Below are 26,158 nucleotides of genomic sequence, written 5' to 3'. Positions count from 1 at the left end.
CTGCTTAGCTTAGTAAATAAAGTAAACAAACTATGTAGTCAGCGATTGAATTTTTGACTTGAACTGATCGATATAAGTGATTGTTGATTTCCACCTCTACATGCTAGTTTGGCGCGTGGACTTGAGTTCTAGTTTTATTTAGAGTGGGGGGTGTAAAAGTACTTTTGAGGTCGGATCCTCTGGAAAGCTGTGTCACCATGGCAAAGGTCAATGAATCCGTCCAAATTTTTAAAAGCTTGTTAAACTACAACATCTCGTTTTCTATTTCTACCACGTTAACATGTGTGTGTTTGTTGTTTAAAAGTACCTTTGACGGAGCTGAGCTGAGTAACACAAGTAAAGTAACGTGTAATGTAATGTAGTACTTTGGACGTTTTAAATTGTTTTTTCGTAATATGTAACAAGTAATCGATCACAGTTTTCAAGTAAATTGCCCAATGCTGGTTGTGTGACCGTTCTTTAGGTATTGTGGCTTCAGATGTGGCCTCCTTAATTAGATAAACTACACATTTGAATAAATGAATGAGTTTCAGTCTTCAATTCCTACAACGTTTACCCTCAATTGTCTTTAGTGTATTTTCTGACCATAAAGTTAGCAAACTAACCAATATAAAAGTAAATTTGACTTACCTTGCCTAACAAATGTCTGACTGGTGTCCAGCAGCACTTCACAACCCTCCACAATCATCCGTTCAATAGCGAGGTTCTTCCTGATGTTCTCCGTCTCGCTCACCTCATCGTGCATGATTCTGAAGGGACAGAATGAATTCAGGTACTTCACAGTTCAAGTTCAATTAATTGTTAATAGAGTATCCCTCCACAAAGTCCCTGTATGAACCTGATAGACATCTCTGTATTAATTCATCCACACTGAGTTTCTTTGAGTTGTAACAAACACTGTAGCACAATGTACCAAATACTTTCAATTGCTTGATTGACTGGCTGACAGCAGATCTACCTGGAAAGTTCCTCCAGTTTTGACTTGGCGTAGTCCAAGCTGTTTCTCTCCACATGCTCATGGGGGGTGTGAGCCAGCAACTCATGCAGCGTCAGGATGTAACGAGGGATCTGAGAGAGAAAGAGAGAGCGATGTTTCTGTTCTGCTGTTGATGCGGCGTTGAGAACCTCAGTTTATTTGAATAGATTGTTGTGCAAAAGCGCTATGACTGTTTGCACGTCATCTCATTACTGAACATCAAGAAACACAGGACAAGTTCTCTATGTTGACGTCTCACAATGGACCAATTTTTTAAAATGTAAAATAGTTTTTTACACAAATAAATAATAAATTGAACGCCTAATAGAGGCATTCGTACTAAAGATCATGATTTAGATTTTTTCATAACGGCCATAACTGCTGCATTCCTGATGCAACTATGAAAGTTGTAAAGATAATGAAACGATGCACTTTGGTGTTTAAATGTTACACCTGTTGCCCTGATGGGGGAGCCACGATTAACGGTCAATGTTTTTATACATAAAAGCCATCTTCCAGAAATCATTCGTCCAGTTTATACCAAACCAGAATGACAAATACTGTCAAATGGGCATGTGTCTGACTTTAAAAAGACCTGAAATGCAGCTGCATAAATCTTACCAACAATACAACTATGTATACAAATGAAACAAATTGGTCTAATGAGGCACTATAGGTCTAATGTCACACATCACTGTGTGATTTTGACAATACATGGAGGCATTTTGGCCATGTGCAATGTTTAAAACTATGACACTTGCTGGTTTAACTGTGATAGAATTCAAAGTCAGGAATGTGAAAATGTGAAAAGCCACAGTTGTTGCATCAGATTGCTTTACAATATTAACTTGAAACTTACTGTTTACCTACAGGTAAACCAATGTCAGTTACTTCAGGCCTTCAGAAAAGTAAATACAATACTGCATATGACTATATTTCACCACATTGTTGTTGGAGCATTTCGACAGAGGGAAGGTTTATGCGTGTACTTCACAGGCTCAACAAGTGCCACAGAATACTTTTATTTTAAGTGTATGTGGATTGTATAATAAATAATACTGCAGGTATCCATACGGGACTCTTACCTGAAACATGGGGTAAGTGAGGAAGGTCTCCAGTGTCCTCTCCTCGCAGTCGGGCTTGGCCTCGTACTGCTTCAGCAGCTTGTCGAAGTCTCGGTTCTGCTTGCAGTGGGCCAGGATCTGCAGGCTGTACTGGTGGTTCCTCACAAACTCCTGGTAGATGTTCAGCATGGGCAGCAGGATGTCAAACAGGTCCGCTGTAAAGAGAAGCAGAAATCTTCATGAATATATACAATATGTTTTGTTTGTTTAATTCATTCATACAGTACATTTAATCATAACAAAGATAACCCATAAGCAATTAAATCATACTCCATGAAAAAGAGTCAGTTGCTCTATTAATATATTAACACCTAAATTCAGATTGTGCTGATCTGAATTCAGCCGGATGTGTGCCTGATCATTAAATCTTAATTTGAACAATGAAACAGGTTGTACTTAAGTACAAAATAATTCAGAGTTATGTTGTTTACAGTGTGAATCGTGGTGGGGAAAAGGACATTGTTTCTAGAAAAATAAGTTTTTTTAAATATGATTTTTGGATGCTAAGAGTGCCACAAGCCATCCTCCATTATGCTCGGTTGGTGGCAAAAGTCTCTTTTATTTTTTATGTGGGATTTAAGTGAACTGACCCTTTAACAAATCCCAACAAAAACAAGCCTAATGTTGAACCGTGTCGGTGACTGAGGGGTCGTCTCCGTGTCTCTTACCCAGCACCAGCGTCGGCCAGCTGGCTATCCGGGCCTTCAGGCCCTGGTAGAAGATCTGGTGGAGGAACATGATGGTCTCACTGATAAAAACAAACAAGCAAAATAGTGGTCATGAGCTATTGTTTCTACCTGTTGGCAGCTCCCACTGCACCGAGTCACACCACTGTCACGACCAGTCTCACCACCAGTCTCACCTGTTAAGGAAGATGCTGCTGACGTCATCGTGAGTGATGGGCGGCTTCTTGGAGCTGGCGGCCATGCGCAGCGGCCGCAGGAAGTTGTTGACCAGGATGTGGAGCTGCTGGACGTACTCGGCCTCGGCCTCCAGCATGCTGAACACTACCTGGTTCCTCTTCCTCATGCTTTCAGCGTGGGGTGAACGGATGTAGTCCTGGATGATGGTTTTCCACTTCCTGCGGCAAATCCAACCTCGCAGGAAACTCTGGACCTGTGATGAAAAAGGTTGACACACAGATGTTAAGCTACCATTGTTTGTATGTGTGTGTGCATGCATGCATTTGTGACTATACTGAGGTAATCCATTTGGTTTTGGAAGGGTTTTGCTAACCTAGTAAGTAGGCTAATTCTGTCTTTCGTCCTCCAACTTTACGCCAAAATTTGGATCATACCTAATTTTCACTGGACAGCCATGATTTGTTAATACACTGGTGTTATCATGTGACATTAAAACAATATTTCATTTAAAATTAAGTCTGGGAAAATGGATTACAACTAGGGCTGAGCGATATAGGTAATTTCATATCATGATAACGATATACGTATATCAAAATATAGCATGTTTTCTGGTAATTCAATAAGTAAATAGTCTATAACCACACGGTAAAGCTTATTTTTGTATACTCCTGTATATATTAAATACTTGACAAATGAAAAGTACTGAGTATTTTCTCATTTTAAAAACTTTTAAGTGAAAGAGTCACATTACTTTTTAGGATTTCATTAACTTTTTAAGACAATTATCATTGTTTACATGAAGCATTGTTAGATAGCGACGACCGGTCACTGTTACTCTTCACTGCCAGATGTAGATAGTCCTTCCTGGAAGTAAACGTAAAGATTTACAACTTCACGAGGTGAAGAGGACGAATGCACAAATGCACCTATCAGACTCAGATCTTGAAGCCAATGTCTGTCACTGCTATGAATACAAGAATACAGCTACCTGCTGAGGCTGGAAACAATTGACCCTTACAATAGTCCCGCTCCTTTTCGCTCTGTGCTCCAATAACAGTTGAGCAAGCTCTGAACCCGTCAGAGCCTCAGTCAACTTTCCCCTTTCCTGTTATACAGTACTTAGACATGCTACGTCTGTTCAAAGGTAACATGTAAGTCATATTACATTGCTGTCACAATCTTTATGGACACATTACATTGTATACAGTCAGAGTTACTATGAGGAACTTTCCTTTTGTGTTGATTTTGGTGGATAAAAGCGGTAATGTTTCCGAGCACCAAAGTCCCTTTAGAAAACCTCTCATTTTACTAAAGCAGGGTCTGACCGTCTGCCCTGTGCCGTCCTGATTCTGGTTCTCCGGTGCCTCCCTTCCCTCCAGCGGGCCCAGCAATACGGCCTGGGCCTCCAGCAGCGTGGTGTTGGTGTTGGTGTTGGCTCCCAGTAGGGAATGGCGGAGCAGCGAGGTGAAGCTCTGTTCCTGGCCGGAGGTGGAGCCGCTTCTGCCGGACCCAGAGCTCTCCACCTTCCGCCGGAGCTCTGACTACAGGTCGCTACCGGAGGCCCCGCTGGAACCTGGTGAACCTGCATGATTTTTTCTGATTTTGTTATATTATCTCTGCTTCGTGCCACCCCGAAGTATGTCGAAGTATGTTTCTTTTTGTCAAGTTTGTCCGACCTAGCAACAGTAACTAAGGGGGAGCGGGACTTAGGATCGGTCATTGTTGAGAGTGAACCAAAACAGAAAAGTTGTGGGCCAGCAAAAACCAAAACACTGAGCTCAAAGACACTAAAACGCTCTGTAGAGCTGAGGGGAACTGCAGATTCGGGTGATAATTATCTGCAGGTTCGTCGCCTCAGCTTTCGCAGCTTTAAAGTAACTGGCTTTCCAAAAACTTTCCAAACTCTCCAGCTTCACTAAGGAGCAGGCAGCTGCTTCAGACAGAACAAGCCGGTGGTTGTAGTGGATGAGGAGCTCCCCGCTGTGAATGCGAGAGTGAGCTTCCCTGAATAAATGAAGGTTAAAAATAAAACCTGTTTCAGAAACCATACGTATCCCTGCTGGAACAGATCAAACTTTCCCTCCCCTCCTTCTTGGTCTTCCTCTTTGCATTACTTTAGTTTTTTCTTGATAAAGAAAGAAGAGTGAGTCAGGCTTTCTCCTTCGCAGCACCGAAGCAGTCAGATCTCACCTTTTTGATCTTCTTGATCTCGGTGTCATCTTCACTGGGAGGTACCTCTGGATTCGACTGGATCTTTTCATTGTCTTTGAGCAGTCCAGCGATCTGAAATCCAACACAATAAATCAAACACTGCATTGACTGAGTGGGCAAAGACGAGTACCTCACACTGTATGCTGCTATAATCCATACTCGTGATCTCGGTCATGTCATATTCTCTCACTGCACCCTGTGTTTTTATTATGATTCTGAATGTTTTATTCAGTGTTTTGGGGTTTTTGTTCAACTTTGTTACCGTCCATTAGCTGGTTTCTAAGAATTTATATACAGTATGAACAAACTGTACAGTACCAGCTGCATCTAAATGTATTTTATTCAACCCTGTTTCATTTACTCCTATTAGACTGACAGTGAGTGTCCTATGAATAAGAATAGACCAGAGAAAAACAGCTTTTAACTCAAATTAAACAAAACAACCCAAAATCCATTACTACTACACGTTTTAGCCATGAAAAGTGAGACAGTTGATTATCATTTTGTGGTGCAGGCTGCGGTATCAGGTACAATAGAGGCTGATTCATGCATATTGAAAACATTCAGTTCAATTGGAGCTAGCCATTAGCACATTAAAGAGAGATGCATTTGATCTAGTTAAGACTGAATAATTAGGATACAAAACACTCAACAGTATTGCAGAGTCTCTAACAAGGACATCCCGGGGGCGCTGCAAGCTGCGACGCTCGCCATGAACTCACAACATTGTGGTTTGGAATCTGGGTCTTGACCTTTGTCCATTGCCCTTTCTGTCTTTATACTCTGTGCCTGACTACTTTTACTTCCATCTTTTCTCTCCGTCGCTCCACTGTGTACCATAACACAAAAACACACACTCACAGGTATTACAAGCATGAAATTACAAGGCAAGTTACCTCTGATTTTAGCCGCTCTATCTCGATTTCCCCGTCCTCTATCTGTTGTCGAAGTTGCTTGGCAACCGTTTTCTCCGTCTCCACTATTTGGAGTAGATGGAGATACTTCTGCATGAGGGTCTCATGCTCTGTAGCCAGGTTCCTGTAACTATACAGACACACACACAGACATCGTAAGGACCTCATTAACGCATGTTTCATGGGCTCTCTCCATAGATTTATCAAAGCAAAAACAGACTTCTGATCAGCATTTGTTTTGAACTACAGACCTTGCGTCCGTACCGAGCACGGAGACTTACGCAACCAGTTCTTCAAATACTTGTGGGCTTAGCAAACCATGTGTAAAGCCTGCTTCTGCATGAGCGGTAATTCGGAGCATTACCCAGTTCAACAAAGGGTTTTAGTTTAATTTGATCAACATCGCAAACAGTTTGTTAAAGTGGAAATGTGCTGAAATAAATAAATAGTAAAAAGCATTAGAATATAGCATCCAGACATCAGAAACCATTTATAAAACCATATAATGATATGTAAATAGAGATCTTCATTGCCCTGCGGTGTACTACATGCTTACAGGCCAACTTACTCCTGTACAGTAAGTGCTGCTGGCTTGACCGAGCACTAATCAATATGTAATCTTCAATAAGTCCAATCAATTGACCTTTTGCCATACAAATGCACACTGCTGACATTTACAGTGATTGTATCGCTTTGCTTTCATGACCCTCTTCTGTCTCTGAATCTTAAAGGGGCATTTCGCTCATAATTTTACAGTAGAGAAGAACGGGGGGAAGGTTAATGTTGTTCATTCACAAACTTCTGTAACTCTATTCTCTGCTCCTACCAGGACATGTGGTGACTTCAAATGGGGTCGTGTTCACCGTGTTCACGAAATGAGTCCATATGAACGCCCTCTCTCATGTCGTATTCACGACCTCGTAAGTGGAAAGGTTCTGAAAGCTCAGAGTTTACGAGTTGTGATGGGTTTTTTTACGTTATGAGAAATGCAGAGGCCATGGAAGTTAATTTTTCGGTGCATAATAAGTTGATATATTGTAATTATATTGTTTTTCTTGGTAATTTTATAATAAGTCTGAGGAAAATGTTGATATTCCCAACTGCTTCATCTTTTTCCTCTGTCATTATGCCTTTGCATTTCCTGGATAACGTTTCTCACTTGCTAGTTTACTAAATTGTTAGCCTCTGTGGCTTCTAGACGCCGACAGTAACGTTAATATTGCCTTTGCTTAGCAGCGGTGTTCTTCACGACTTAACCACTTGAACGCCAAGCATATTGTGTACACGACTTCCCATGTTGTAAACACAAGCTCACGAGTTTCATTTGAAGGCATCATTAAGCGATGAACTGAAGGCAGAATATATTGAAGAGGACAGGGATACCAGATTATCACATTAATATTGTGCTTGTTAAATAAACATTAACATGCTAAACTAAGATGATGCCCTTGGTAAACATTATAGCCTACCTAGACGTCAGCATGTTAGCATTGTAATTGTGAGCATTCTAGCATACTGACTGCTGCGTCATATTCGATTCTTGTTAGGATACAATTCATTGTATCTCATTTCAGAGTCCAACTGAAATCACATTCAGTCATCCAAAAATAATGTCAACATGTTTCTAAATGTATTGTTAATAGTTTTATTATTAAAAGCAGCTGGCAGGCGGCCAGAGTGCCGATGTTCTGACAAACAGAGCTACCCTCTCAGAATGACCTACCAGTGCCTCATCCTGCCAGACTAGTCTGATGGACCTGAGTAGCTCGTTCTGTCAGGTAGGAAAGATCTATCAGAATGGCCTACTACTTCTATAAATGTAGGTAAAAGTTATGGGCGTATTTCTTTTCTCCTCTGAAACGCACTGCACATCGTGCTGGTAGGTTATTCTGAGCGGTAGCCCTATTTGTCAGAACACCGGTGTTACATCGTAGGGACAGAGAGACAAAGTAAACAGACTGCCATAGCCTATGTCATGGACAGACAACATGTTGTCAGTGGTATTGAAGAGTTAGAACCACCCCAGCATCTCAGACCAAAGTGACATTTGCAGGTACGTTTACATGCCTTTTAATGTGCTACTGCTGAGCGGCTAATTAGTTAACTAACGTGCAAATGTTAGCAGTGCACGTTTCCTCTGTGAACGTTTGTCTGATCGCTCGTTCAACAAGCTGAGGTGCAGGACAAGATGTGTGTTCATAAGTTACATAACAAGGAGACTTTAGCAGGAAACATAATGTGGTTGTTGTTCTGTGGCTCTAGTGTTGTCTGGCTCAGTGTGACGAGAATACTGACGTTTACTGCGTTATGCAAGATGTGATTGTTTTGATTGATTAGAGGTCTTTAAAATAACAGGCTTTAAGAAGTTAATAGTACTGTAATCGACTGTTTTGGAAACCTTATATCTCAAGGTTTGGGGATTTTAATGTCTTACAATATTATGGAGAATTACATGCTAATCTATGGGTTGGTAGATTTTTTCTACCTGATAGGCTCTAAAAACCCTTTCAATTTCCTACATCACAGCGTACACACACACATTCTCAACTAAATCTTCATCCTCAGCTGAATGTGTGTGTATATGTAGGTGAGAGGTCATGTTGTGTGAGAGGTACCTGGCCTGTGTGATGGAAGCCACCCACTCATCACAGTCCTTGACGTCCTCCGTGCGCAGCTCCAAAGCCTTCTGGTTGTCATGATTGAACGTGACGGTGAAGTAGTACTGGAAATCGACACGATAGAAAGAGTCAAATGTTTGTTCACCATGTAATGAGACAATCAGAAAATATTAAAGGGTTTTAGTGAAAGATGCACAATGTTTCCTTGACGATCTGCAGGAAGACCTATCTAAGGGAAAACCTTGCATGATTCGTCATCACTGGCCGGCTTAAACCTACATTTTGTTGAAACCGAAGTTGTATGTCTACACACATGCATGCCCGTGTGTGTGTGTGTGAATGAGTGGGAGAGAGAGAGATCCTGAGGGAAACGTCTTGAGAGATTCATTATAAAGCCTCTGTGCATTCTGCCTGTAACCTGGCAACTCACCTCTGAATTGGCGGAAGCCTCTCGACTGACGCCACGTTTTGTTTTGCTTTGTCCCAGTGATTCGGCTGCGTTTTAGTGACACAGACACCTCTGCATCCTCGCCAATTATCCCCAGTGACCCCAGAGCCTTAAAGGTTCACAAATGGCAATTATGGCAAATGCATGTGGAATTGCTTTCTAATAGTCTTATCAGATAAAACCCTCAAATCAACAAAGTGGTGGTCATTGCAACAACAGTACAGACAGCCTATTTGTGGTAGAAACACATCAAATTATATAACACTGATGCATTGTAAATAGACCCCCACAAATCCAATATATTGGATTTTTTATCCCTCCCAAATGCCAGGAGCAAATCATTTGTGAAGGGGAGTAATGTTCCATATTTCCTGATGAGCAGCAGAATGGGCCTTTGTCAATAATGTGCTTCCCATCTCCCGCTTCCTGTGAGCTGGTGTGTCAAGCATTTTTTTTTTTTTGCCACAGAGACACTATCTCTCGGTAAGTGAGACAACGTAGCCCGTAGTAAATCCCTGTTTAAAATCTATGAACAAATGGTATTGAATTGAAGAGAGAAAAGATTAAACACATTTACTTTATGTAATGATAATGATAATGGTGGCCTCCAATTACTAAACTTCAGAGCAATTTTATCTCTAAAAAATGTTTTGATCCAGTTCTTTTTTTAATAAAGATCCTATTTTTAGTATACATTAAAAATCATTATTCAAAGAGTGTTTTTTTATTATTATTATTATTATTATTATTATTATTATTATTTATTTTTGTTTATAGCTTATTTTGTATATTGTATATTCTTAAAATTTAAATTTTTTTAATTCTATTTTATTCTAACGTTTTTATCTATTCTTTTGTTATTATACTGTTTGACTAGCACCAACATAACCAAAGCAAATTCCTAGAGTAAATCTCTTACACCTGGCAATAAACACAATTCTGATTCTAATTCTGAATCTGATACATACAGTATATACATATGCACATATTTACAGCTACCCTAATGTTCTGTTTGGTGTCGTGGAGACCCCGTCCCTCTTTAACAACTCCAAAAACATACTTAACATTGTCTTATCACTTTGATACTTTATGACTTTTTATAATTTTATGATTCTAATATTATTGCTTGTAAACATGATTTTGAACAAATTACATTATACTATGATTACTTTACACTGACCACAGTCGTGCTGTTTTTACTAGGGGTGTAAGAAAATATTAAAATATCGCAATAATATATTTTGTGATACTGTATCGATTCTCAAAAACAGTGGCCGACGTGAAAACGCGAATGACCCTCTCTAGAGCCAGTTGTTGTAAGAGTAGAGTGCGTGGAGTGTGTGTGTTAGAGGGAATTGAGTGGTGAAGTAAGTGAGACAGAGCGGCGGCGACAGGAGCGACTCCGGACCAAGCAGGAAAAGTTAACAGTTGTTCTGGGCTACTGTAGAAACATGGCGGACTCCGTGAAGAGGACCCGCTCCCTAGATGTAAACGGCTCATTATAAGGTAACGCAAACACAACTCTTATTATCAGGTGATTAAACACTAAAGAAAACATAATTATTACTATCACATTCCATATCTGCCAATAGATCCCCTTTATTGTTACACGCTGGTCCTTTAACTCAATCGATACTTTATTTTATTGGCAAAGAGATGTGTCCTCTCAAAGTAGTGCTATGATGTTGGAGGCTATAGGGGCTGTGATAAATGCAAAGGCAGATCTCACGGTCCTGATTACATTAAGGAAATAAACCTTTCCATTATGCATATAGCATTTTTTTCTTTATACTATGACAGTTTTCCTAAAATTTGATTTTTAAAAAATCACAATATATCACCTTGCTTACAGTATCGCAATAAATCACAATATATTGAATTGTAACGCCTATATCATGATACGTATCATATCGCCAGATTCTTGCCAATACACAGCCGTAGTTTATACATTATAAAAAATGTTTACTGTATAAACTTAATTGTCATATAAATTTATGAACTGTAGACTCAAAATAAAATAAATCTTTATGAAAAGATATTTTTTTCTTTTGTTTTTTTCTTTTTGTGAAATTTGTTTATATAAGTGTAACAAATGACAAACAAAAAACATGAAGCATTTCCACTTCATCTCCCCCTCTACCCCTCTCCACCTCACATTTCTCATGTGCCCACATTTGCTGCACTTGCTAAGTGAAGCACAATGCCGAGGCATGTTGTTGCACATTTCATTGGCCCCTTCAAATGCACTTTTTCAGATGCAAATAGGGGTTGCCATAGTAACTGTGGGCTTAAATGTAGCTCGCCTTCTAAATGGGGAATAAGAACATTTAAAAAGTAGAACACTCCAAAGAATACAATGAGAACGGAGAGAGAGACAGACGGGGAGGGAGGGAGGGAGAGATCTTTTGCCTTCTTGAGGAGTGAGGGCTATAAAAAGCGCTGTAGCCCTGCAAGGTGGCAGTTGGCTTGGCATCTATTCGCTGCATTGTCCCTCTCCCTGTCACACACACACAGAGATAAGATCCAGCACTCGCCCGGCCATTCCTCCTGCAGCTCTGACACACACACATGCACACACACCACCGACACGCTCAACAGAAATCTGTTGTAATCTGCATATGTAACAGGTTTAATGTCAGAAATCTACAGTAGCATTGCCTCAGATGACCTCCGCAGTCTGCTCACTGACTCGAGTGTCATTCTTTGTTTTTCCAGCGTGAGGAAAGTGAAAAGGAAATCTGTATGCCCTCAGACACCTGGAGCATCGATTACTCTTTCTGTCCTCATTTCACCTTTTATAGATCGACATCGGCGTATGCAGGAGGACACAGTGAGGCGAATACAGACTTCAAGCCAAGTCACACAAGATGTACAGATGTGGACACATGCAGACACTGGCGTGATTGATTAAACACTACAAAGTAAGCATTTTGTGCAAATACCCGTCCAAATTTTATATATACGTGTGCACAAAATTTCACACTCTCTGCACAAATAACACAAAACTGAGAGAATTTATTCCTGACACATATTATGTAAAGGGACACGTGCTGAACAGAAGACTGTGTTATGCTAATTGAAGGCTTCTCAAATTCATTTAATTCACTGTTGAAATAAATTCACTGGAGCAGCCTGCATGAACAGCTGTCATCATCGATGTCACTTAGTCCATCCCAAGAACGGAGCTCTTGTCCTGACAAGGAAATAGGCTTGATGGTGAGCAAAGTTTAATAGTTTACGTGCGCTATGAGAGTGACCAAAAAGTTCTCATAACTAAAAGACAAAGTTGGTTGTTAGTTTGCGCCTTTCAAAACAACCTATTTGACGAATATGAGCTCTTTCTGATCTGCTACCTTTAGGTCTGGTTTATTTTAGGCAACTAAGCTACTTGGTAAAAAAAGAAAAACTCTAAAAGTTCACATGACGGCAAAATATTGCTTGTTAGGAAAATGACAAACAACTGGTGTTGTTTTTTTCTTGCTGAGGACTGTAACCCCCCCAAAACCTAAAGCTGACTCTGTGACGGGAAACAAAAATTGTCTAGGGTTAAATAAACATGCATTCACTTGTACTGAATTGTCTAAATTCTGCTGGCACATCCGTATGGCGCCCTCTTGGTGACACTGATACTAATCATGACAGCTCTGCCAACACAGAGCAGAGGGCATGTGTTTGACGAACATGACGTGACAGCAGAGTTCGTGGACAGCGACACCAGGTACGGCTGCTACATACAGAAACTGTAGGAGCCATTGTACAACGAATTTAACCTGCACCTGTCCTTTATTTGTCATTTATATAGTAAAATATAAATATTATAACAACCTACAGTAAGTACATTTTCAACACTGAGAAGCTAAATAATTCAACAGTTTATTTGTTTTTTTAGAGGATTAAAATTTGAGCCTGACCGTATAGCATAAAAATACGTGCAAATATCATCAAACTGTTTTGGATATTTTAGCTATTCATATTTAATTAGAACTACCAATGCATGGTGGACAATGAGATTTTATTCCAAGAGAGTGCTGAATCTAAATTCTAGTTATCTAGAACTGGACAGTTTTTAAGCTGTAACTTAAAAGGTGCAGTCTGCAGGATTTAGCGGCATCTAGTGGTGTGGTTGCAGATTGCAACCAACTGATTATCTCTCCACTCACTCCTCCCTTTCCAAGACTGCGGTAACGTGAGCCGGTGAGTGCAAAACCACGGTAACGCTGTTCGCCTCGCTCAGAGGCCATCCTTAACCATAATAATGCTACTAAAGGAGCACCGGAAGTCAAACGGCGGCTGGCGGTACTACGGTTTGAAAAAAAACGTGAAAGGCTCTCTCTAGAGCCAGCGTTTGGTTTGTCCGTTCTGGGCTACTGTAGAAACACGGCGGAGCAACATGGCGGACTCTGTGAAGAGGACCCACTCCCTATGTAGATATGAACAACGATTCTTAGTTCTTAGTTAAGATTCTTAGTTCTTAGTTAAGAAATTAGTTAAGATCCCCAAAAATGTTACACACTGTTCCTTTAAAGCAGCAGTGGGTAGAATTGGAGCAAATATGATCAAAAAAAGTTATTTTTATAAAACAGTCACTATATCCTGACAGTAGTGAATGAGACAGGTAATCTGAAGAAAAAAAGAATCATGTGCCTCTGTGTCCTCCGGTGCTCTTAATGGCATCTGCAAGATTTCACAGACCGGAGGAAAACAACCGATCAGAGCCGAGTTGGAGCCTTGTCGTTTTCAGAAACCTCTTGTAGTGTACTGTTTAGCTGTGAAATGAGAAAGTTTGTGACCTGGCAGTCATGTTGAGATCAGTTGAGGAAATACCAAGCACCGCGCATCAGCTGGAGCACACTTTCTCATTTTACAGCTAAACTGTACACTACAAGATGTTTCTGACAACATCTGAGCCGAGAAATAGTCATTACAGTAACAGAATATTGATTCCTATTTGATCAGCGCTGCCTAGTTTGACCGTTTGATCGGAGTTTGTGAGCGATTGACAGCCTCCTCTGTTGAATGAACAGCCAATAGGAACGCTCTCTCTCTCTCTCTGATATGACCAAAGTCTTCCTTGGCCAATATCTTTTAAAGCCTGAAAACAGAGCCATGAGGAGGTGCAAAAGTCTAGTTTTCTCTCAGAGCACTTGAATTACAATATGCTGAAAGGTTATTATGGAATTTTTACCCAATGATGCCAAAAACATTCTGCCTACTGCAGGTTTAATCTCGCACTGGAGTTATTTAGAAACAGCTTTTTGGAGCAAAAACCTGCTCTGAACACCTGCGAGTCTGTTTTTTTTTTTTTTTAAACATTCCCGGCGACATGCAACAATCCTGATCATGAACCCCAACATCCCCGGTTCCAGTGTGGCCTTTTCCTAAAACTTTCATACATACACTCAAAAGGAAAATAACTTGCTAAATTGAACATGTTAATAGCATTGCATGGTGCAAACCTGTTTGCCTCTATAAACAAAGATTATTAAGAGATAAAATGACTTCTTTACCGGCTCTGCTGCAGGGGAAAGCAGAAGAGGCTGCAGCTGGCAGAGCTGCATTTGAAAAGGTGACTGCAGTCATAGCTCACAGCTGCTTGACCACTTCTCTGCTCTTAAATGCTTTTATGCCACACAAGGTTTATTCCTTCCAGCAGCAACCTTCCCTAACCCCTCAATACCGTTTCACCAGAGGCAACCATGCTTTTCCCTCAGATTATATCTGACCCTGTCAACACTGGCATTAAAAAACAGTGGAAATTGTGTAGCCCTCACACATGTTAATCCTAGGAATTAAAACCAATGGGGGGATGTGCTGACAGACAAAAGCAGCATGCCTGGGACATTCATTCATTCATGGCTGTCGTTAACAACCCTCTGATAATAATGAGAAATGAACTGAGCCGCTGTGAACCGGGGAGACGCAGTTGCCAAGGTAAGGATGCTATTAATATCAAGACAAGGAATTAAATCAATACGTCAAAACGACATGCAGGAGAAGGAAGGGGGCAGCAGCTCTCCTCCAAAAGATGGAAACCTGCAAAGTTTGGATGCTGTTTTAAGTTTCACTCCCCACATTATGAACTGCATGCTGCACACTAGGAGGTGTCTAAAAATACAGTCTCTTATATAAAAAAAAAAAATAAATGTGCTGCAACAAGGAGTGATGACGAGGAAAAGAAATGGAGGAAAGTGGTTGCAAAGTTTCACATATAAATTGCATTTTATCCTGTCAGCTTCTTTTTGTATTTCTGTGATGTGACATTATGAGCTGCTGCACACTTGGAGGTGTCTGAAAATACAGACTCTTATATAAAAATAAATAAATGTGCTGCAACAAAGCATGATGACGAGGATGGAGGAAGGTAAAGGGGTTGCAAAGTTTCACAGAAAAATTGCATTTTATCCTGTCAGCTTCTTTTGTATTTTGTGATGTGACATTATGAGCTGCTTGAGGTGTCTAAAAAGACAGTCTCTTATATAAAAAATAAATAAATGTGCTGCAAACAAGGAGTGATGACGAGGATGATGGAGTGATGGAGGAAGGTAAAGTGGTTTGCAAAGTTTCACAGATAAATTGCATTTATATCCTGTCAGCTTCTTTTTGTATTTGTTGATGTTGAGGCTATTTTAGTGCACAATTGAGACAATCAATCAGTTAAAAATGGAGGTGTCTAAAAATACAGTCTCTTATATATATAAAAAATAAATAAATGTGCTGCAACAACGACGAGGATAGAAATGGGAGGAAAGTGGTTTGCAAAGTTTTACAGATAAATTGCATTTTATCCTGTCAGCTTCTTTTTGTATTTTGTGATGTGACATTATGAGCTGCTGCACACTTGGAGGTGTCTAAAAATACAGTCTCTTATATAAAAAAAAATAAATGTGCTGCAGGAAAGAAATGGGAGGAAAGTGGTTGCAAAGTTTCACATTGCAATTGCATTTATCCTGTCAGCTTCTTTTTGTATTTTTGTGATGCTGAGGCTATTTTAGTGCACAATCGAGACAATCAATCAGTTAAAAAATGACGCAATTACGTAACACTGAACGTCAAGTGAGCATCTCTGTGTGATAAATAGATGTTGGGGATAAAAAAAAAAAACAGCAACTGTGTCTTTTTCTGATTTTGCTGCGTAAACAGAATAAAACCTCCTCTTGTAAATGTTGCACCACACTGATGAAAGCAAGTTTTCTCTCCCATCCTCACTGAGACAGTGTCAGACTGATGTGGAGCTGCTCTCCTCCTCAGTATGTGTGATGGATATCTCTCTTACCTGCTTCTCTAAGCATTCCTTGGCAGAGAGAGACGGTTTGGGTGAGGGCGCGCGGTCGCACACGCATCCCTCCAACAGGTACAGTCCGGAGGGGCGCGAGCTGGAGTCGCTCTCGAAATAAAATAGCATGTTCTGCAACAAGGCGAACCACTTTGAATGCCATTTTGTGTTGTCGGAGCTCTTCTTGCTCAGGCAACCTCGCCTCGTCCCGTCCTTCTTCGCCAAAAGCGCCAGATAGGTGATGTGGCCGTCATTGAGTCTCATCCCTTTTTGCATGTTGTGATGGATGAGGATCTGCTGGATGAGGATGCCTGCGGAGGACTCTTTACATCTTCTTCTTCTTCTTCTTCTCAGCTCCTCTAAAACAGTCAGACTTGGTGGGCAGCAGCAGCAGCCCACTCCCGTGTGCCCATCATCCACACAGTTGCCACACTATAATGTCTGCAATGAAAGAAATAAAAGAAGAAGAAGAAGAAGAAGAAGAAGAGATGGATGATGCGCGTAAAAGAGTCAAAGTTACGCACTAATCCCACGCTGCGAGCACATACTATACAGTAGATGCAGTCTTTATTAGAAAAGCCTTCCTCGTGAGCCCGACTCGCTCATCATGATGAGGACTGAGGTGTCCCCGTGCATAAAGCCTACACACACGCGCCCACAAGCGAGCGAGCGCGCACGCACAGCATCCTGTTCTCTCACACAGAGAGAGGGAAGAGAAAGCGCAGTCACGTGACCCAGAGCAGCAGCAGATTTCAGCACCTTGGACAGAAACTCCGAGGAAACAACACGGAGGAGGAGGAGGAGGAGGAGGAAGAGGAGGAGAGACGCAGCTTCTTCAGGTGGAGAATCCCAGAGCAGATAAGGCTGATCAGGCCTTATGTAGACCAACAACAACACACATATAATAATACAGCCTACACACTCTCAAACATCTAGGAGGAGACTTTACACACATAATATATAGCCAACACACTCTCAAACATCTGGGAAGAGTAACAATAACACACATAATATAGCCTACACACTCTCAAACATCTGGGAGGAGGGTTTACACACATAATATAGCCTACACACTCTCAAACATCTGGGAAGAGTAACAACAACACACATAATATATAGCCTACACACTCTCAAACATCTGGGAGGAGGGTTTACACACATAATATAGCCTACACACTCTCAAACATCTGGGAGGAGTGTTTACACACATAATAGCCTACACATTCTCAAACATCTGGGAGGAGTGTTTACACGCATAATATATAGCCTACACACTCTCAAACATCTGGGAGGAGGGTTTACACACATAATATAGCTACACACTCTCAAACATCTGGGAGGAGGGTTTACACACATAGCCTACACACTCTCAAACATCTGGGAGGAGGGTTTACACACATAATATAGCCTACACACTCTCAAACCTCTGGGAGGAGGGTTTACACACATAATATATAGCCTACACACTCTCAAACATCTGGGAGGAGGGTTTACACACATAATATAGCTACACACTCTCAAACATCTGGGAGGAGGGTTTACACACATAATATAGCCTACACACTCTCAAACATCTGGGAGGAGGGTTTACACGCATAATATATAGCCTACACACTCTCAAACATCTGGGAGGAGGGTTTACACACATAATATAGCTACACACTCTCAAACATCTGGGAGGAGGGTTTACACACATAATATAGCCTACACACTCTCAAACATCTGGGAGGAGGGTTTACACACATAATATAGCCTACACACTCTCAAACATCTGGGAGGAGGGTTTACACACATAATATAGCTACACACTCTCAAACATCTGGGAGGAGGGTTTACACACATAATATAGCCTACACACTCTCAAACCTCTGGGAGGAGGGTTTACACACACACACACACATAATATAGCCTACACACTCTCAAACATCTGGGAGGAGGGTTTACACACATAATATAGCCTACACACTCTCAAACATCTGGGAGGAGGGTTTACACACACACATAATATAGCCTACACACTCTCAAACATCTGGGAGGAGGGTTTACACACATAATATAGCCTACACACTCTCAAACATCAGTGTTTTCTTTCTCAGAATTTGAACCACATGTGGAAAGAGTCTGGTTCTCTAGGATGAGGAGTCAAGATAAGCTCATGCAATGATAATATCAATCATGTCTATATGGCATATTGTAATTTATATAACTTTTGAATAAGTTATTATTTATATTTATTTTATTATTTTTATATGTTTAATTAATTTTAAATAGTTCATTAACTGTTTTTCTACCTCTTTAGACTGGTTCTAACGCTGCTGGAACACGTGAATTTCCACAGGGATCAATAAAGTCCTATCTCATCTTATCCCTATAGGGAGCAATGAGTTACTTTATTTTAAGCTGCAGTGGGTAGAATTGGTGCAAATATGATTTTAAAAAGTTGTTTTTATAAAACAGTCACTATATCCTGACAGTAGTGCATGAGACAGATAATCTGAATGTGCCTCTGTATCCTCCGCTGCTCCTAATGGCATCTGCAAGATTTCACAGACCGGAGGAAAACAACCAATCAGAGCCGAGCTGGAGCCCTGCCGTCTCTGAGCAGCTGTCAATCACTCCCAAACTCTGATTAAATGGTCAAACTAGGCAGCGCTGATCAAATATGAATCAATATTATGTTACTGTAATACCTATTTTCTCACCTCAAATGTTTTAAGAAACATCTTGTAGTGTACTGTTTAGCTGTGAAATGAGAAAGTTTGTGACCCGGCAGCAATGTTGAGATCATTTAGTTTGACCGTTTGATCGAAGTTTGCAAGTAATTGACAGCTGCCTCCGTTGAATGAACAGCCAATGGTAAATGGTAAATGGACTTGCATTTATATAGCACTTTTCTAGTCTTCCGACCGCTCAAAGCGCTTTACACTACATGTCAGCATTCACCCATTCACAGACACATTCATACACTGATGGCAGAGTCTGCTAGGGTGCCTACTTTGCCCATAAGGATCTAATCTAAATGCTCATTCACCCACCGATGTCTATGCCTTCGGGAGCAATTTGGGCTTAAGTGTCTTGCTCAAAGACATGTGAAGTCTCCCGTCACGGGCTAGATTTTTCAAGTCTGAAAACAGCCATGAGGAGGTGCAGAAGTCTAGTTATGTCTCAGAACACTTGAATTACAATACGCTGAAAGGTTATTATGGACTTTTTTTCCCAATGAAGCCAAAAACATTCTGCCTACTGCAGGCTTAATTCTTATAAGGCTACTATTTTCACACCATGTGGTTAATATACAAGACAAACATAAGGAACAACTACAAGATAGCTTATACAAGAATGTATCACATATACAATTTGTACTCCCGCAATAAATCCTGTAGTTTTTTTATAGTGTTGTAAGCGTTGTTGCTTTAGATTGCATACATATACTTTATATTGTACAGGTGTTCATATTATTGTGTCCACCCTTATCCTAAAGGAAATTGATTTGAAGTGTGGGCAACAAAAAACAACAAACATACTAAAAGTAGATCACGCACATCGCCCACACATGACAGAGAACTATAATGCCAGTGACAGCATACATGATATAACACCATACGGACAGAAGAAAGCAATACCTCTGTACTTTTACTCAAATGGATGGAGATCATTTACTTATATGTTTACATTGTTGTTTTAGTATTTTTACTTAAATGCTGTTAAAAAATGTAACATATTCAGATGTTATTCCACCGCTGCTGAGAAGTTTCACTTTCTAGCTTTGGGATAAGCCGTTTAAGTCGTTTTAATAACTTTATATGAAATATACGAAGCATCAATATATATTATATAACTGGCCATACATCAGCTACAATACGATACAGTACATCCTTAATGACCCCTTTTAAAATTGAATAAAAGTCTGACTGTTTGCCAGCATGTCTCGATCCTGAATGAGCATATTTTCTTCTTTGTGGTAAAATACAAAGCTGAAAATCTTTCCACTCAAATCTCTCCCCTCTCTCTCCGTCTCTCTTCGTCCCTCACCTTTCAAGTAAAGCAAATGAAAGTGTTACAAGAGCACACTTCCTCTGGCTCTGCCCATATTCACACTTCCTGTCTAATTAAGCATGGGTGGTGACGCAATTCACCAGCCATGCTGTGAAGGAGGCAGGTAGACACTGATGGTGAACAGTCCAGCAACAGACATATCAAATGGGTCCGGGTCAGTTTGTATTACGCTGGGTTTATCATAACTTGTACAGTGTGTCTTTATATTTTTAATATGATGTCTGCTATGGGAAGGTTTCTGTCTTCACTCCCACAAATGAAATTCCCTCTTTATTGTAAGTACACTGATTTCTAGGCATCACTACAACTTTACTCCTTTGACCTAGGGGGGAATAGACCTTGTTCCATTCCAGCAATGATATCATTTGAAATAATCTATGTCCAATAAACCTGTGTCCCTGTCTCTTTCTGTCCTGTCCTGCCTCTTTTAAAGAACACAGAGAGCACAGTGTTAACAAAAGCCTCTCAACGCTGTCCACCGCTGGTACATTTACATATCTAAGAGGGCGAGAGAGACACTCATTAGGGTTGGCCCATAATTAATCCTGGATTACCATATTGGGGCGAGGGCACACACAATGGTTTATTTCATCACAGGGTGTTTCACAGTGGGATCACAGTGCTTCATCTGTGTGGGATCATTAAAAGGATCCAGGGAGGTAACAGGGCATAATTGAGTGAGATTCAACTGCTCTTATAGATTCAACCAGCTTTTTGGTCTTTTTATTAAAAAAGGAGAGAGGACAATCCACCGTTCTTAAGAATTTCATTTCTTTTTCCCTTTTTTTTTGGTGTCAGGTACGGTGAAGAGTGGCAGGGAAGTGAAGGGAGAGAGATGCAACAGTGTGGAATGAGCTGCAATTCAAGCCCATGCAGCCATTAGCAGAGTGAGCCACCAGGACGCCCCAGGCTCAGCTCTGTTGCCGGGCTCCTTCCATCCCATAATCAGCCCCTCAGACAGGGGTGGTAATGAGGTGGTGATTCTCCTCTCTGACTGGCACTGATAGTAAAGATTATTTTTATGGCTTCCCTTTATAGACGGTATAAAATGGAAAGTGACGCAGAAGATTGGAGAGACGGAGCGGTGATGACATTTTGACAAAGGTCACGGAGGGGATTCAAACCCATGAAACTGTGACCAATCAGAGAGCAGCTTACAGAGGGCGGAGCCCGCCGCTGGAGGTGATTTTAGACATATTGTGCAACAGGATTTTCAGGCATTCTTTCTGGGTTTCTAGGTTGCCGTGTGTCAATAAACGAGAGTTATTCATCAACAAAGCTGGGATGAAAGGGGGGGTTAAAGCAAGGGCATTAACTAAAAAAAACATGATAAGCTGTCAATCTCACAGCTCTGACATATTATTTAGAGATGCACGATTAATTGATTAGTCGCCAATTATTTAGATAATCGATTAAATGGTTTGAGTAATTTTTTAGGTAAAAATTTTTTCCGATACCAGCTTCTTAAATGTTAATATTTTCTGGTTTCTTTACTCCTCAATGAGAGTAAACTGAATATTTTTGAGTTGTGGACAAGTCAAGACATTTGTGAACATCATCTTGAGCTTTAGGAAACACTGATCAACATTTTTCACCATTTTCTAAAATAAAAATAATTATTTTAATCTAATCTAATAATCTACACAATGAAAATAATCGTTAGTTGCAGCCCTAAAATTATTGCCATATAAGATTATTTTATGTCATGGTGTGTTGGAAAGACATTTGCAATGCACATTCAGCAAACACAGAGAGAAAATGTTCAGAGTAGTGTTTTTGGCCACCTGACACATATAAGTCCAATATTCACTCTCTTTTTAGCTCTGTTTTGGTCTCCACCAACCCTCGAGAAAAATGTCCGTCTATTTAACTGCTAGATGATAAACTTTCTGCACCAGCTAGTATCTGTCTGATTTGTATGTGTTGGTGGCAAAGGTAATGCCTCACAGCTTTTAACTGATTTGTATATATTTGTTTCATATTTGATTTTTTTGTGTATATTGCAGCAAAGTTGATCGTATAACGGATGTTCACATACTACAGTTTTAGTGTCCTGAATTAATTATAATAACGGTATCAGAAATATTGACATTTTCCATTAATTGCCTGTGATAATAATCAATATTTCAGTACAGAATCCAGGACTGCAGATTTGTGTGTCTAAAATTGTCTGTGCTTGCTGATTGATAGTACTGATTGCAATATCTAGCTAAAAATGTGCACTAAATATGAATCTTGAAATGTTTATTCAGGTCAGGTTTTTATTGTAAACCGAATACTGAAGTACCTGAGTACCTGCAGCAGGAGGTGTGCTCTTGCTCTTAGTCAGTGTCTCCTAATGTGTCTTGCGAGTCAGTTTGGAGACATTGAAGACCACGAATCCTCTCACGCCTGGCATCCATTCAACCACAGTGATTGTCTGAAGTCACGTCCCATTAGGGACGCTGTCAGTCTTCACGGGACATTGAAGTATTTCAAAGACTTGCTGGATTAGGGAAGCAGCCTTGACACTCTAATAACATTTGTCAATGACATGACAGTTTACAGTGTATGCAAGTATGCAAGATCATATTTCTACTGCGGTTTGACATCTGAATAAAAAAAAAAAGTTAGTCGTTACTGTTTGAATATTCAATCACTGAATGTAAAATATATTTGAGATTCTTCAAGTGGATTAATTTAGTTGTGTTGGCAGGATGTTGCTTGTTGAGACTACACAATAGACCACATGTACAAAAGGAAATAAGTGGGCCCACTCTGTCTCTGTCTGACTGAAAATTTGTTTGTTTCTACTAAAAAAATAAAAGGGGAACATCACAATTCAGATCATTTTACATAAAATACACATAGCACACTATTAAAGTAACAAGGTCAAAGGGTAGACAGTAGCCCAAGAAGAGAAGTTGTTATTGGATTAAAGTAAAAACACTTAAAAATAACAGTTTGCTTGTTAAGCTTCGATTTTTTTAAATGTGTTGAGATCATTTGTCTTTAAAGACGTCCTGATCTGTCAGTGATGGCACATCTGGGGAAATTCTCATAGAATTATTCAGAGTACAACAAACTGCTTAAGTATATATAAGTAATTTAACATACCTCAAAAATGAGCTTTTTTTATATTCCTGCAAGAGACTGTGTCTGCTGCTCATTCTCTCTGATGGCAGATTGTCCAGTGTGGGCAGCTCTCAGACTCAGGGATTTGGCCGCAGCTCCACGCACTCTGCTGTGTGCCAGGTACTGCATGCAGGGTCACCACCTGGCTGCAGCATCAGAACGGCCTGGAAAAAAACAGAGCTTTAGACAGGGACGAACACAACCACAGATATCACCCACGTATTACCTGTACTATCCCAACAAATATAAAACCAAACAGGAGGAGTAGAGCGCTTAAAAGATGACTCAGACTCTGAATATGCAACATTACAGGAACGTATCCAATCCTTGTTATGTGATGGTTAATGCTTGTGCTGTGAGGTTAAGCAATTTGATATTTTTCCAAGAGTGATTTTAGTTTTTTTTTAAGCAATGTGATATACAAATTCTTAAACAAAATAGGAAAGTTTGCTAAGCTCTCTCTGCCCTTTCTTTGTTGTCCCTTTGTTTATGCAATGAGTCATTATTTCAGATGTCATACTATATGAGAGGAGGCGTCACAACAATGGCACAAAGATGTGCAACAAAACAAGAGAAACATGTTGCTCTCTTGGTGAGAGCGTCACAGTGTTCTGGTGCTGATGTCTTATTTTGCCAGCCTGAGAAAACGGTGCTTTCTCACCAGCAGGGAGATCCCTGAAAATGCTTTTTGTAATTGTAATAACATTGGTGATCCCTTAACTTTATGTCCACCCCCATCAGGTCAAAATGTTAATGTGTCTAATGCTTTGGTTTATGACCAATCACCGGTAAAACTAATGACATTCATCAGCTTCAGCTGCATTTAGCAATTAGGGCTATTAGCTAACATGCTAAATTAAGAAGGCAAACATTATACCCATTAAAAATCCACGTTAGCATTGTCATTGTGAGCATGTTGGCATTTAGCTCAAGTACCTGGGCGCCTAAAGTAGACCTATACAGCTTCTGTTCTGCTGCAGCAGGTGGCATCACATTTTGGGAAATACAAAGTTTTGTACCCAAAGTTTCTGGATGAACATCCATTTTATATGTCTTCTAAACTTCTAAAAAAAGGTTTTATCCAAGGTGCCACTATTTAAGACTAGAATTGGTTGTATGCCTCCACCAACCAGTCAAGTTGCAGTTTACATAATCACTTCATCATTTTATCTTATTAGACATTTCTGTGGAATTGTCATAATTAGGATATGAAATCTTGAGGTATGGCCAAAAATGGGTTTTGTGACGTCCCAGTGACCTTGACCTTTGACCACCAAAATCTCAAATTTGAAGAAATTCGCTCTAGGAGATTCCTGAGAAATCACAAGAATGGGACTGACGTGAAGTCACAGTGACCAAATTTGAATTATCCTTGAGTCCAAATTTGAAGAAAATATTTTTGGTTAGGATTCTGAGATCTAACAAATAGATATTCAACTGCAACCAGCCTTAAATTGCAGCTGAACATGTTCCCATATGCCCCAAGAAGACCTGTCTAGACTCCCCCTGTCTCCCACCCTCAACCACCCAAACCTCAATATGTGACCCTGCCAGAGTGGCATCTGCCTCTCTGTCTAACAGGTGTCATTCCCACAAGCTCTGCACACAGCAGCGTCAAACGGCTGGCCCAAAGATATATGCTAATGTCATGCAAATGCCATATAGCAGATCTGGAGGTGAGGCATATTAATGAAAGGCAAAGCATCATCATCAGCCAGAGAAGTGCGCCGTCGCATCTTCAAATGTTACTGAAGGTCAGCGGACAGCACATCACTGGAGACACTACTGAGGCTTTAGGCAACATCTGCTGTGACACGTGGCTGCACGGACACACGCGTGGGGTCGCGTGTGCTCGTGAACATGCACACATTTGCACTAACAGACGCCATCCACCATCACACACGCACACAGTCCTGGCTTTGGAATGAAGGAGGCTGACTCATGAAGGCATGTGTTCATTATTATAATATAGTCAGTGTGGAAGAATCTTAAACTGGTCATATTTTGGATCAGATGAAATCTGTGGATGTTTTACAGACTCTCACTGCTTCTTTAATGTGAAGTCTGGTTTCACGATTCACCCGTTGACAAAAGACTTGACTGAAATTTGTGCTTGTCCCACATACATGCTCCGTGCCCACAGTGTGTGAAACAGAGCACAGGGTCAACCGCAGGTCAGCATGGCGCATTGCAGCACTACAGTGTGCGAGGAACCAACAGGAAGAGGGTCCTCCTCACCCAGTTCAGCAGTCCAAATGTCATTAACCTCCTTCTGCTCGGGGGTCATGTATGGTGAAACTCTTTCCCAGTCACAACTGCTTGACATGTGCAACACTTGCTCAAAACTCCTAAAGAAATGCATGCTGGCGTTAGACTGAGGCTAAATGTGGACTTTTAAAGCGTCAAGTTGTAGTTTCGTAGCATTTATTCACCGACAAATAAACTGTACACACTCTGCTACACTTACGTTCACAGCTATAACGCCACCAACAACCTCACACTCACCGCCAACACACACACACACGCACTATTGGCAACTCGCTAAAGTTACGCAGACTACG

At 40.5% G+C, this 26,158-nt stretch overlaps 1 protein-coding gene and 1 long non-coding RNA gene across 4 annotated transcripts in view; one reads left to right on the top strand and one right to left on the bottom strand.

Moving 5' to 3' along the window:
• LOC119481013 (ras-specific guanine nucleotide-releasing factor 1-like) overlaps nt 1-20,495 on the bottom strand; it is a 41,030-nt gene extending 20,535 nt beyond the window's left edge. The window contains exons 1-9 of one of the 3 annotated variants that reach the window (XM_037757693.1): nt 16,428-17,111; nt 8,704-8,810; nt 6,071-6,218; nt 5,154-5,246; nt 2,963-3,216; nt 2,769-2,848; nt 2,062-2,255; nt 959-1,068; nt 631-749 (exon numbers count right to left, since the gene is read on the bottom strand). In XM_037757693.1, the coding sequence (XP_037613621.1) occupies nt 631-749; nt 959-1,068; nt 2,062-2,255; nt 2,769-2,848; nt 2,963-3,216; nt 5,154-5,246; nt 6,071-6,218; nt 8,704-8,810; nt 16,428-16,703 (1,381 nt within the window). In that variant the 5' untranslated portion in view covers nt 16,704-17,111. Of the gene's footprint in view, nt 1-630; nt 750-958; nt 1,069-2,061; nt 2,256-2,768; nt 2,849-2,962; nt 3,217-5,153; nt 5,247-6,070; nt 6,219-8,703; nt 8,811-9,136; nt 9,828-16,427; nt 17,112-20,488 lie in introns of those variants that run through there. The other 2 variants (XM_037757694.1, XM_037757695.1) reach the window with 2 other exon arrangements.
• LOC119481269 lies at nt 10,121-12,540 on the top strand. Its single transcript, XR_005205157.1, has 2 exons — nt 10,121-11,781; nt 11,870-12,540. It is a non-coding gene; the product is annotated as an uncharacterized LOC119481269 (long non-coding RNA).
• Nucleotides 20,496-26,158: the final 5,663 nt, after the last annotated feature.

Source organism: Sebastes umbrosus, chromosome 2, assembly GCF_015220745.1.
Source record: "Sebastes umbrosus isolate fSebUmb1 chromosome 2, fSebUmb1.pri, whole genome shotgun sequence".
In the NCBI taxonomy this organism is placed as follows: Eukaryota; Metazoa; Chordata; class Actinopteri; order Perciformes; family Sebastidae; genus Sebastes; species Sebastes umbrosus.
This window is presented reverse-complemented; position numbering and strand designations above follow the sequence as displayed.